Raw genomic sequence first — 12,973 nt, 5'->3', positions numbered from 1 at the left:
AATGGATTTAGAATAAATACTAGACAGGAACAGAAGCTCTTTGGGCTAAAACAGTAATTCAGAAAAAAAAAATCACAATCTTTCACAGACGGTATCATAAAGTGACGCATACAAGTATCCCCCCCATTTTCTTGTTGTTGCTGTTATTTAGGAGCATTATTGTTAATATAAGTAAAAAAATCTCTCCCCCTGTTTCAGACACATAGGGGCCCATTTATCAAACTCCGAATGGAGCTTGAGGGCCTGTGTTTCTGGCGAGCCAAACCCCTCCATAACCTGTTCGCCTGCTCTGAGCAGGCGGAAACACATCGCCACAATTCAACCCGATCGAATACGATCGGGTTGATTGACACCCCCTGCTGGCGGCCGATTGGACGCAAATCTGCAGGGGGCGGCGTTGCACTAGCAGCTCACAAGAGCTGCCGGTGCAATACTCAATACGGAGGGAATATTGCTCTCCGCATTCTGCGAGGTCTGTCGGACCTGATCCTCACAGTCGGATCAGGTCCGACAGACCTTTGTTAAATAGGCCTCATAATATCCCATTTATGGAATTATAGGTTCAGATAAACTACATTGTGATGGTCCCTCATTGGTTTTCTGCATTTCTTCTTTTTTTCTTTTCTTTTTATAACAATTTAAATAAATAAAAATAAAAAAATACTCCAGCTACAGGAGTAATGCAAAAGAGTGCATATTTGGAAGGCAATAAAAATTGCTGGAGGTGGTGGTGACTTTGGAGTAGAAATAAATAAAATGTTTACTAGGGTATTTTTCTTCTTAAATTTAAAACAATTCACTATACAGTTACTAAGCTGTCACTAAAACACATAAAAAGGATCATTTTATTATATATAAATATATATATACTGTATATGTACACACACTCTCTGAAATACATACTTTACATACAACAATACAATAGTTATTTTTGAAATTTACTAATAGTGCTTCAATAACATTATTATAGTGGTAGGAACGGTATCTTATATAAAAATAAAACGACAAAATAGTAAAGCAAAAATACATACATAAAATGCTGTTTTAGCGGAAACTTCTCATGTTATATTGCTGCAAAAACAAATAAGCAACATTTTTCTACTTTTCTTTTTACACAGCTTGGTTTGCAACAGCCAATCTAAGACTGAATAATCTGGTAGATAGAGCATTTGATTGGCTGCAGAGAAAAGAGGGGGAAAACAACTTGAATGAGAGTCCGAGTTAGGAATTTCAGTTCATTGACAAAACAACAATATGTATTTGGCTTATAAGATTGTGTAAGACTGTCATGTTATAACTTCCTGCACTTTCTTTAGAGCTCCTTGCAAAGACTTCTTCAGAAAAGTTTGGTTGGCATTAACAGCATTTGTTAAAAATCCAAAGTGAGTTTGCAAAATCTGAAAGAAAAAAAAAAAAGATATCACTTTTTTTTACAATGAATAATTGTCTAAATGACCCATCATATTTCCAGTTTAATACAACTACTAACAGGATTCAGGCACAACTCAAGTTGCTATGGACATTTATTTGAAGGAGAGAATTAAAATGTTTCATTACATTACGTTACTCTTTTTGTTTGTTTTTTACAATATGTACAATAAAGAAATCCCATACTGCTGACAGTTTAGTCTCAGAGATGAAGAAAGGGACAGTCTACAACAGAATTTTTATTGTTTAAAAAGATGGATAATCCCTTTATTACCCATTCCACAGTTTTGCATAACCAACACTTTTATATTAATATACTTTTAACCGCTGTGATTACCTTGTATCTAAGCCTCTGCAGACTGCCCCTTATCTCAGTGCTTTTGACATGCAGTTTAGCCAATCGGTGCAGAATCCTAAATAACTCAACGGGAGTGAGCACGATGTTATCTAATATGACACACATGAACTAGTACTGTCTAACTGTGAAAAACTTTCAAAATGCTCTGAGCTAAGAGGCGGTTTTCATCGGTTTAGAAATCAATTTGAGCCTACCTAGGTTTAGCTTTTCAAAAATACCACCAAGGGAACAAAGCAAATTTAATTATAAAAGTCAATTGGAAAGTTGTTTAAAATTGCATGCTCTATCTGAATCATGAAAGTTTAGTTTTGTCTAGACTGTCCCTTCAAAAACCCATGTTAACTTGGATGATGGTTGGTTAGACCGTTAGGATTAATCTTTTTCTGTACCGGATGTATGTTCGGTAATTCTTTGCATGTATGCCAACTGATTATCATAGTTCACACTGCCTGTAACGTTTCTTGTTCTTGCTTATGTTTGATACCTGTATGTTCCATACTTCAACCTTCAATAAAAATTTTATTAAAAAAAAACACCCATGTTAGTATGACATGAAAGGGCAGAGTAATGGCAGCTGACTTTATTACATAACGACGTCAATAGTTACATTAACAGGTAAAACTAGACTGATACATACCAAAAAAAAACATAATTTAGGCTTACCTGATAAATTTATTTCTCTTGTAGTGTTTCCAGTCCACGGATCATCCATTACTTGTGGGATATTCTCCTTCCCAACAGGAAGTTGCAAGAGGATCACCCACAGCAGAGCTGCTATATAGCTCCTCCCCTAACTGTCATATCCAGTCATTCGACCGAAAACAAACAAAGAAAGGAGAAACCATAGGGTGGAGTGGTGACTGTAGTTTAATTAAAATTTAGACCTGCCTGAAAAGGACAGGGCGGGCTGTGGACTGGATACACTACAAGAGAAATAAATTTATCAGGTAAGCATAAATTATGTTTTCTCTTGTTAAGTGTATCCAGTCCACGGATCATCCATTACTTGTGGGATACCAATACCAAAGCTAAAGTACACGGATGATGGGAGGGACAAGGCAGGATTAAGCGGAAGGAACCACTGCCCGAAGAACCTTTCTCCCAAAAAGAGCCTCCGAAGAAGCAAAAGTATAAAATTTGTAAAATTTTGAAAAAGTGTGAAGCGAAGACCAAGTCGCAGCCTTGCAAATCTGTTCAACAGAGGCCTCATTTTTGAAGGCCCATGTGGAAGCCACAGCTCTAGTAGAATGAGCTGTAATCCTTTCAGGGAGCTGCTGTCCAGCAGTCTCATAGGCTAGGCATATTACGCTCCGAAGCCAAAAGGACAGAGAGGTTGCCGAAGCTTTTTGACCTCTCCTCTGTCCAGAGTAAACGACAAACAGGGAAGATGTTTGACGAAAATCCTTAGTAGCTTGTAAGTAAAACTTCAAGGCACGGACTACGTCCAGATTATGTAAAAGACGTTCCTTCTTTGAAGAAGGATTAGGACACAATGATGGAACAACAATCTCTTGATTGATATTCTTGTTAGAAACCACCTTAGGTAAAAACCAAGGTTTGGTACGCAGAACTACCTTATCTGCATGAAAAATCAGATAAGGAGAATCACATTGTAAGGCAGATAGCTCAGAGACTCTCCGAGCTGAGGAAATAGCCCTCAAAAACAGAACTTTCCAAGATAAAAGTTTAATATCAATGGAATGAAGGGGTTCAAACCGAACTCCTTGAAGAACTTTAAGAACCAAGTTTAAGCTCCACGGAGGAGCAACAGGTTTAAACACAGGCTTAATTCTAACCAAAGCCTGGCAAAATGCCTGAAAGTCTGGAACCTCTGCCAGACGCTTGTGCAAAAGAATAGACAGAGCAGAAATCTGTCCCTTTAAGGAACTAGCTGATAATCCTTTGTCCAAGCCCTCTTGGAGAAAAGACAATATTCTAGGAATCCTAACCTTACTCCATGAGTAATTCTTGGATTCACACCAATAAGGATATTTACTCCATATCTTGTGGTAGATTTTCCTGGTAAAAGGCTTTCGTGCCTGTATTAAGGTATCAATGACTGACTCGGAGAAGCTACGCTTTGATAGAATCAAGCGTTCAATCTCCATGCAGTCAGTCTCAGAGATATTAGATTTGGATGATTGAAAGGACCTTGTATCAGAAGGTCCTGTCTTAGAGGCAGAGTCCATGGTGGAAAGGATGACATGTCCACTAGGTCTGCATACCAAGTCCTGCGTGGCCACGCAGGTGCTATCAGAATCACTGATGCTCTCTCCTGTTTGATTTTGGCAATCAGTCGAGGGAGCAGAGGAAACGGTGGAAACACATAAGCCAGGTTGAAGAACCAAGGCACTGCTAGAGCATCTATCAGCGTCGCTTCTGGGTCCCTGGACCTGGATCCGTAACAAGGGAGCTTGGTGTTCTGGCGAGACGCCATGAGATCCAACTCTGGTTTGCCCCAACGATGAATCAATTGAGCAAACACCTCCGGATAGAGTTCCCACTCCCACGAATGGAAAGTCTGACGACTTAGAAAATCCGCCTCCCAGTTCTCCACGCCTGGGATATGGATTGCTGACAGGTGGCAAGAGTGGGACTCTGCCCAGCGAATTATTTTTGAGACTTCTAACATCGCTAGGGAACTCCTGGTTCCCCCTTGATGGTTGATGTAAGCCACAGTCGTGATGTTGTCCGACTGAAATATGATGAACCTCAGTGTTGCTAACTGAGGCCAAGCCAGAAGAGCATTGAATATCGCTCTTAACTCCAGAATATTTATTGGAAGGAGTTTCTCCTCCTGAGTCCACGATCCCTGTGCCTTCAGGGAGTTCCAGACTGCACCCCAACCTAGAAGGCTGGCATCTGTTGTCACAATTGTCCAATCTGGCCTGCGAAAGGTCATACCCTTGGACAGGTGGACCCGAGACAACCACCAGAGAAGAGAATCTCTGGTCTCTTGATCCAGATTTAGCAGAGGGGACAAATCTGTGTATTCCCCATTCCACTGACTCAGCATGCATAATTGCAGCGGTCTGAGATGTAGGCGCGCAAATGGCACTATGTCCATTGCCGCTACCATTAAGCCGATTACCTCCATACACTGAGCCACCGAAGGGTGCGGAATGGAGTGAAGAACACGGCAAGCATTTAGAAGTTTTGATAACCTGGACTCCGTCAGGTAAATTTTCATTTCTACAGAATCTATAAGAGTCCCTAAGAAGACTCTTGTGAGTGGGGATAGAGAACTCTTTTCCTCGTTCACTTTCCACCCGTGCGACCTCAGAAATGCCAGAACTATCTCTGTATGAGACTTGGCAACTTGAAAGTTTGACGCCTGTATCAGGATGTCGTCTAGATACGGAGCTACCGCTATGCCTCGCGGTCTTAGAACCGCCAGAAGTGAGCCCAGAACCTTTGTAAAGATTCTCGGGGCTGTAGCCAACCCGAAGGGAAGAGCTACAAATTGGTAATGCCTGTCTAGAAAGGCAAACCTTAGAAACCGATGATGGTCTTTGTGAATCGGTATGTGAAGGTAGGCATCCTTTAGGTCCACTGTGGTCATGTACTGACCCTCTTGGATCATGGGTAGGATGGTCCGAATAGTTTCCATTTTGAAAGATGGAACTCTGAGGAATTTGTTTAAGATCTTTAGATCCAAAATTGGTCTGAAGGTTCCCTCTTTTTTGGGAACCACAAACAGATTTGAATAAAAACCCTGTCCTTGTTCCGTCCGCGGAACTGGATGGATCACTCCCATAATTAGGAGGTCTTGCACACAGCGTAGGAATGCCTCTTTCTTTATCTGATTTGCAGATAGCCTTGAAAGATGAAATCTCCCTTGTGGAGGGGAAGCTTTGAAGTCTAGAAGATATCCCTGAGATATGATCTTGAACATCTCTTGCCCATGTCTGGGCGAAGAGAGAAAGCCTGCCCCCTACTAGATCCGTCGCCGGATAGGGGGCCGTTCCTTCATGCTGTCTTAGAGGCAGCAGCAGGCTTTCTGGCCTGCTTGCCTTTGTTCCAGGACTGGTTAGGTTTCCAGGCCTGCTTAGATTGAGCAAACGTTCCCTCTTGCTTTGAAGCGGAGGAAGTTGATGCTGCACCTGCCTTGAAATTTCGAAAGGCACGAAAATTATACTGTTTGGCCTTTGCTTTGGCCCTGTCCTGAGGAAGGGTATGACCCTTACCTCCAGTAATGTCAGCAATAATTTCCTTCAAACCAGGCCCGAATAAGGTCTGCCCCTTGAAAGGAATGTTGAGTAATTTAGACTTGGAAGTCACGTCAGCTGACCAGGATTTAAGCCATAGCGCCCTACGCGCCTGTATGGCGAATCAGGAATTCTTAGCCGTTAGTTTAGTCAAATGAACAATGGCATTAGAAACAAATGAGTTAGCTAGCTTAAGTGTTCTAAGCTTGTCAATAATTTCAGTCAATGGAGCTGTATGGATGGCCTCTTCCAGGGGCTCAAACCAGAATGCCGCCGCGGCCGTGACAGGCGCTATGCATGCAAGGGGCTGTAAAATAAAACCTTGTTGAATAAACATTTTCTTAAGGTAACCCTCCAATTTTTTATCCATTGGATCTGAAAAAGCACAACTGTCCTCAACCGGGATAGTGGTACGCTTTGCTAAAGTAGAGACTGCTCCCTCCACCTTAGGGACCGTCTGCCATAAGTCCTGTGTAGTGGCGTCTATTGGAAACATTTTTCTAAATATAGGAGGTGGGGAAAAAGGCACACCCGGTCTATCCCACTCCTTGCTAATAATTTCTGTAAGCCTTTTAGGTATAGGAAAAACATCAGTACACACCGGCACCGCATAGTATTTATCCAGCCTACACAATTTCTCTGGTACTGCAACTGTGTTACAGTCATTCAGAGCAGCTAATACCTCCCCAAGCAATACACAGAGGTTCTCAAGCTTAAATTTAAAATTAGAAATCTCTGAATCAGGTTTCCCCGAATCAGAGACGTCACCCACAGACTGAAGCTCTCCGTCCTCATGATCTACATATTGTGACGCAATATCAGACATGGCCCTTACAGCATCTGCGCGCTCTGTATTTCTCCTAACCCCAGAGCAATCGCGCTTGCCTCTTAATTCAGGCAACCTGGATAATACCTCTGACAGGGTATTATTCATGATTGCAGCCATGTCCTGCAAGGTAATCGCTATGGGCGTCCCTGATGCAATTGGCGCCATATTAGCGTGCATCCCCTGAGCGGGAGGCGAAGGGTCTGACACGTGGGGAGAGTTAGTCGGCATAACTTCCCTCTCGTCAGAATCTTCTGGTGATATTTATTTTATAGTTAAAGACTGATCTTTACTGTTTAAGGTGAAATCAATACATTTAGTACACATTCTCCTATGGGGCTCCACCATGGCTTTCAAACATAAGGAACAAGTTGTTTCCTCTGTGTCAGACATGTTTAAACAGACTAGCAATGAGACTAGCAAGCTTGGAAAACACTTTAAACAAGTTTACAAGCAATATAAAAAACGTTACTGCACCTTTAAGAAACACAAATTTTTGCCAAAATTTGAAATAACAGTGAAAAAAGGCAGTTACACTAACAAAATTTTTACAGTGTATGTAACAAGTAAGCAGAGCATTGCACCCACTTGCAAATGGATGATTAACCCCTTAATACCAAACACAGAATAATAACTGACAAAAACTTTTTTTTTTTTTTTTTTAAATAGTCACAACAACTGCCACAGCTCTACTGTGGCTTGTTACCTCCCTCAAAAACGACTTTGAAGCCTTTTAAGCCCTCCAGAGATATCCTGGATCATGCAGGAAGAAGCTGGATGTCTGTGTCTGTAATTTTTGCTGCACAAACAAACCCTCCCACTCATATTACAACAGTGGAAAGTCAGGAAACTGTTACTAGGCAGAATTCAAGCCAGCCATGTGGAAAAAAACTAGGCCCCAATAAGTTTTATCACCAAACATATATAAAAACGATTAAACATGCCAGCAAACGTTTTATATTACATTTTTATAAGAGTATGCATCTCTATTAATAAGCCTGATACCAGTAGCTCTCACTGCATTTAAGGCTTTACTTACATTAGTTCAGTATCAGCAGCATTTTCTAGCAAATTCCATCCCTAGAAATATATTAACTGCACATACCTTATTGCAGGATAACCTGCACGCCATTCCCTCTCTGAAGTTACCTCACTCCTCAGAATATGTGAGAACAGCCATGGATCTTAGTTACTACTGCTAAGATCATAGAAAACGCAGGCAGATTCTTCTTCTAAATATTGCCTGAGATAAACAGTACACTCCGGTACCATTTAAAAATAACAAACTTTTGATTGAAGAATAAACTAAGTATAAAACACCACACTCCTCTTACGACCTCCATCTTGGTTGAGGCTTGCAAGAGAATGACTGGATATGACAGTTAGGGGAGGAGCTATATAGCAGCTCTGCTGTGGGTGATCCTCTTGCAACTTCCTGTTGGGAAGGAGAATATCCCACAAGTAATGGATGATCCGTGGACTGGATACACTTAACAAGAGAAATCTATTTATTTACTTTTATAGTAAGACCATATTTGAGGACATATCACATGGACGTGTGTCAGTGTGTTAACAGAAAGCTACTATGTGAGTATCTATTTGTGTTTATAATATGCATGCAAGCAAAAGGAGGGACTATAATAAAAAGATGGATAAAAAGGTAAAAACGTATTTCACTGTTCAGAACCTACTCTCATTCAGGAAAGCCAATTCCAACAGAGCTTGGATAGCCTTGGCACAGAATATTTCCGATATAGCCGACCTGGGATGCCTTTGTTGGCTACCAACGCAAGGCTTGATATGATTCATTACAAAACTCAGTCATAATCAAAGTAGTTCGTCATGTCTCACACATAAACCTTAAAGGGATATTAAACAGTAAATAAATGCTAGACATAATTATTATTATTTATTTTTAAAAATTCCATAGTGTTGGTATTATGTAGTCAAAGCAAAGATTATCCTGAGAAAAAATATTAGTTGTTTAAATAATAAAAGATAAAATGTAAAGTTTTAGCTTCTATAAAATGAATGGACATCATCGTGTTGGAACCTAAGTTTTTCCCTTATCTAACTCTTCCGCTGAAAAGAATTAGGAGCAGACATAAAACAGGCATTAAACATGAATGTGAAAACAAAGCTGTGTGGCATATAGCATTGTTGAAGTAATTATCTAACAGAGTTTCAATACAGACTTGTTTTACACTCATTTATTGCCTGTTTTATATCTGTGCCTAATTGTCCTCAGCAGAAGATAGAGATAAGTGGAAACCAAAGTCCCAACATGGCTGTGCCAATTACTCTATAGAAACACAATGGATATGAGAAAATCAACAATGTTCATAGTTAAATTACAAGAAAATGGGACAAAATAAATGATGAAAGTATATTGCAATTTTGTTTACTACACATAACTAAACATTTTATAGTAAAGTCTCAAAGTGTTTAATGTCCCTTTAATAACACACTATTAAATCCTCTATTTACCCATGTCATTTGTGTTATTTTAAAAACAACATTTATGCTTACAGAGCACCCCAGCAAAGCTGTTAAGTGTCACTTCCCTTACCCATAACCCCCAGTCATTCAGCCGAAGGGAAACGGAAAAAGAAGAAAACACAAAGGTATAGAGGTGCCTGAGTTTAACACAAAAAAACTGCCTTCTTAAATTTACATAAAAGGTGAGGTTGTGGACTCTCCATGACTGGAAATAAATAAATTTATCAGGTAAGCATAAATTTTATTTTATTTCCTATGGCGTGGAGAGTCCACGACTTCATTCCAATTACTAGTGGGAACCAATACCCTAGCTAGAGGACACAGAATGAAAAGGGAGGGAGAATAAAGCAGGAGTACCCAAACAGAAGGCAGCACACCACTTGAAGAACCTTTTTCCCAAAAGAAGCCTCAGCTGAGGCAAAAGTATAAAATTTGTAGAATTTGGAAAAAGTATGCAAAGAGGAACATGTTGCTGCCTTGCAAAAGTGCTCCACAGAATCTTCATTTTTGAAAGCCCCGGAAGAGGAGACAGCCCTAGTGGAATGAGCCGTAATTCTCTCAGGAGGTTCTCAGGGCCTTCTGACCCTTATGCTTAACAGAGAAAACAACGAACAGGGCAGTAGATTGCTGAACATCTTTAGATGCTTGAAGGTAAAATTTTAGAGCACGCACAACATCCAGGTTATGCAAAAGATGTTCCTTCTGGAAAGAAGGATTGGGACAAAAGGAAGGAGCGACAATATCCTGATTAATATTGTGATCTGACACTACCTTAGGGAGAAAACCCAACTTAGTACGAAGGACCGCCTTATCCGCATGAAAAATAAGATAAGGGGAATAGCACTGCAGAGCCAAAAGCTCAGAAACCCTGCAAGCAGAAGAAATAGCAAGAAGAAACAAAACTTTCCAAGATAACAATTGAATATCAACAGAATGCATCGACTCAAACGGAGCCTGATGCAAAACTTTAGGAACAAGGTTAAGGCTCCAAGGAGGAGCAACAGGTTTAAACACAGGCCTGATTCTGACCAGAGCCTGAACAAAAGATTGGACATCTGGCAAGTCTGCCAGACATTTGTGCAAAAGAATAGACAGTGCAGAAATCTGACCCTACAGAGTACTGACTGACAAACTATTCTCCAGGCCCTCCTGAAGAAAAAATAAAAATTCTGGGTATCCTTACCCTGCTCCAAGAGAAACCCTTTGATTCACACCAATAAAAGGTATATGCGCCATACTTTATGGTAAATCTTGCAAGTAACAGGTTTAAGAGCTTGAAGCATGGTATCAATGACCGTCTCAGAGAAGCCACGCCGAGCCAAAACTAGGCGTTCATCCTTCCTCAGAGGTAACCTCCAAGGTGGAAGAGATGACATCTTCACTAGATCCGCGATCCAGATCCTGCAAGGCCATGCAGGAGCTATTACAATCACAGATGCTCTCTCCTGTTTGATACAAGCAATTACTCATGGAAGGAGAGCAAACGGAGGAAACAGGTATGCCAGATTGAAGTTCCAAGGAACTGCCAGAGCGTCTATTAGAACGGCTTGAGGATCTCTTGAAAGCTTGGCATTTTGACGAGACGCCATCAGATCCAACGCCGGAAACCCCCCACCTGAGGGTTATCTTTTAGAACACCTCCGGATGGAGAGCCCACTCCCCTGGAATGTGGATGGCAGATAGGAGACAATCATGGGCTTCCGCCCACTGCAGGATGCAAGACACCTTCTTCATTGCTAAGGAAATCCGAGTTCCCCCCTGATGGATGATGTAAGCCACCGGGTTGATGTTGTCCGACTAGAATCTGATAAACCGGACTAAAGATAATTGAGGCCAAGCTGTCAAGGCATTGAAGATTGCTCCCAACTCTAAGATGTTTATGAGAAGAGAAGACTGCTCCCGAGTCCATAGGGCCATGAGCTTTTAATGAGCCCCAAACTGCTTCCCAGCCTAACAGGCTGGCGTCCGTGGTCACAATCAACCAGGAAGGTCTCAGGAAGCAAGTCCCCAGAGACAGATGGTCCAGTGAAATCCACCATGAGAGAGAGTCTCTTGTTAGGGAATCCAGATCTATCCTCTGTGATAGATATGAATGGTCTCCGTTCCATTGACTGAGCATACATTGTTGCAGAGGTCTCAGATGGAACCGAGCAAAAGGAATCATGTCCATGGAAGCAACCATTAGACCAATCACCTCCATGCATTGAGCCACTGATGGACGAATAGCAGACTGGAGAGAGAGGCACGAAGCAAGAAGTTTGGATTTTCTGACATCCGTCAGGAAAACCTTCATGGATAGGGAATCTATGATTGTCCCTAAGAAACACACCCTTGTAGCTGGAATCTTTTCCAGATTCTCTTTCCATCCGTGGGAACGAAGAGAAGACAACAAAATCTATGTATGAGATTTTGCTAGTTGAAAAGATGACGCCTGAACCAAGATATCGTCTAGGTAAGGCGCCACCGCAATTCCCTGAGATCTGACCACTGTCAAAAGAGCCCCCAGAACCTTTGTGAATATTCTGGGAGCCGTGACAAACAGAAGTGCAACAAACTGTTAATGCTTGTCCAGAAAGGCAAACCTCAGAAACTGATGATGATCCCTGTGAATGGGAACATGAAAATACATGTCCTTCAGGTCTATGGTTGTCATGAACTGACCCTCTTGGACCAAGGGAAGAATGGAACAAATGGTTTCCATTTTGAAGGACAGAACCCTGAGGAATTTGTCGAAACACTTTAGGTCTAAAATGGGATGGAAAGTTCCCTCCTTTTTGGGAACCACAAAAAGATTTGAATAGAATAATAGACCCCGTTCCCTTTCAGGAACTGCAACAATTACTCCCAGGGAAGAAAGGTCCTTTGCGCAGTTTAAGAAGGCCTCTCTCTTTACCTGGTCTGCAGATAATCTTGAGAGGATGAATCTGCCCCTGGGAGGACAAGTCTTGAAACCTATTCTGTAACCCTGGGATACTATGTCCACAGCCCAAGGGTCTGGAACATCTCGTATCCAAGCCTGACAAAAAAAATGGGAAAGTGTGCCCCCTTCCTGATCCAGGACAGGGGAGGGGCAATCCCTTCATGCTGATTTAGAATCAGCTTCTTGGTTTGCTTCCTCTTATTCCTAGACAGACTGGACCTCCATGAGTTCTTGGATTGCTCCGGCTTGGAAGAGGAGGCGGAAGACTTTTGTCCTTTGAAATTACGAAAGGAGCGAATTATTAAAATTTTGGCGACTCTTAGGTCTATTCTTCTTGTCCTGAGGTAGGAAAGATCCCTTTTCACCAGTAATCTCAGAAATGATCTCTGCCAGACCAGGACCAAATAAAATCTTACCCTTATAAGGTAAAGACAAAAGCTTGGACTTGGAAGTTACATCAGCCGACCAAGATTTTAACCACAAAGCTCTGCGAGCTAGGACAGCAAAGCTAGATAATTTGGCTCCCAGTCTAATCACTTGCATGTTAGCATCACAGATAAAAGTATTGGCCAGCTTAAAAGCCTTGATCCTACCTTGGATCTCCTCTATAGTAGTCTCTTCTGAAATCAGCTCAGACAAAGCATTGCACCAATAAGATGCTGCTCCCGCAACCGTAGCAATACATGCAGCAGGTTGCCACTGTAATCCCTGATGAATGTACATCTTTTTTAAGT

General features: G+C 41.5%; 1 protein-coding gene across 1 annotated transcript in view; it reads right to left on the bottom strand.

The window, feature by feature from the left end:
- Nucleotides 1-917: 917 nt before the first annotated feature.
- The window catches only part of FANCE (FA complementation group E), a 78,815-nt gene continuing 66,759 nt past the window's right edge, over nt 918-12,973 (bottom strand). The window contains exon 11 of the mRNA XM_053706847.1: nt 918-1,397. Coding sequence (XP_053562822.1) covers nt 1,287-1,397 — 111 coding nt within the window. The 3' untranslated portion in view covers nt 918-1,286. The remainder of the gene's footprint in view (nt 1,398-12,973) is intronic.

The sequence above is a fragment of the Bombina bombina genome, chromosome 3 (genome assembly GCF_027579735.1).
Source record: "Bombina bombina isolate aBomBom1 chromosome 3, aBomBom1.pri, whole genome shotgun sequence".
NCBI classification, from domain to species: Eukaryota; Metazoa; Chordata; class Amphibia; order Anura; family Bombinatoridae; genus Bombina; species Bombina bombina.
Note: the sequence above shows the minus strand (reverse complement) of the source record. Positions and strands in the feature narration are given on the sequence as shown.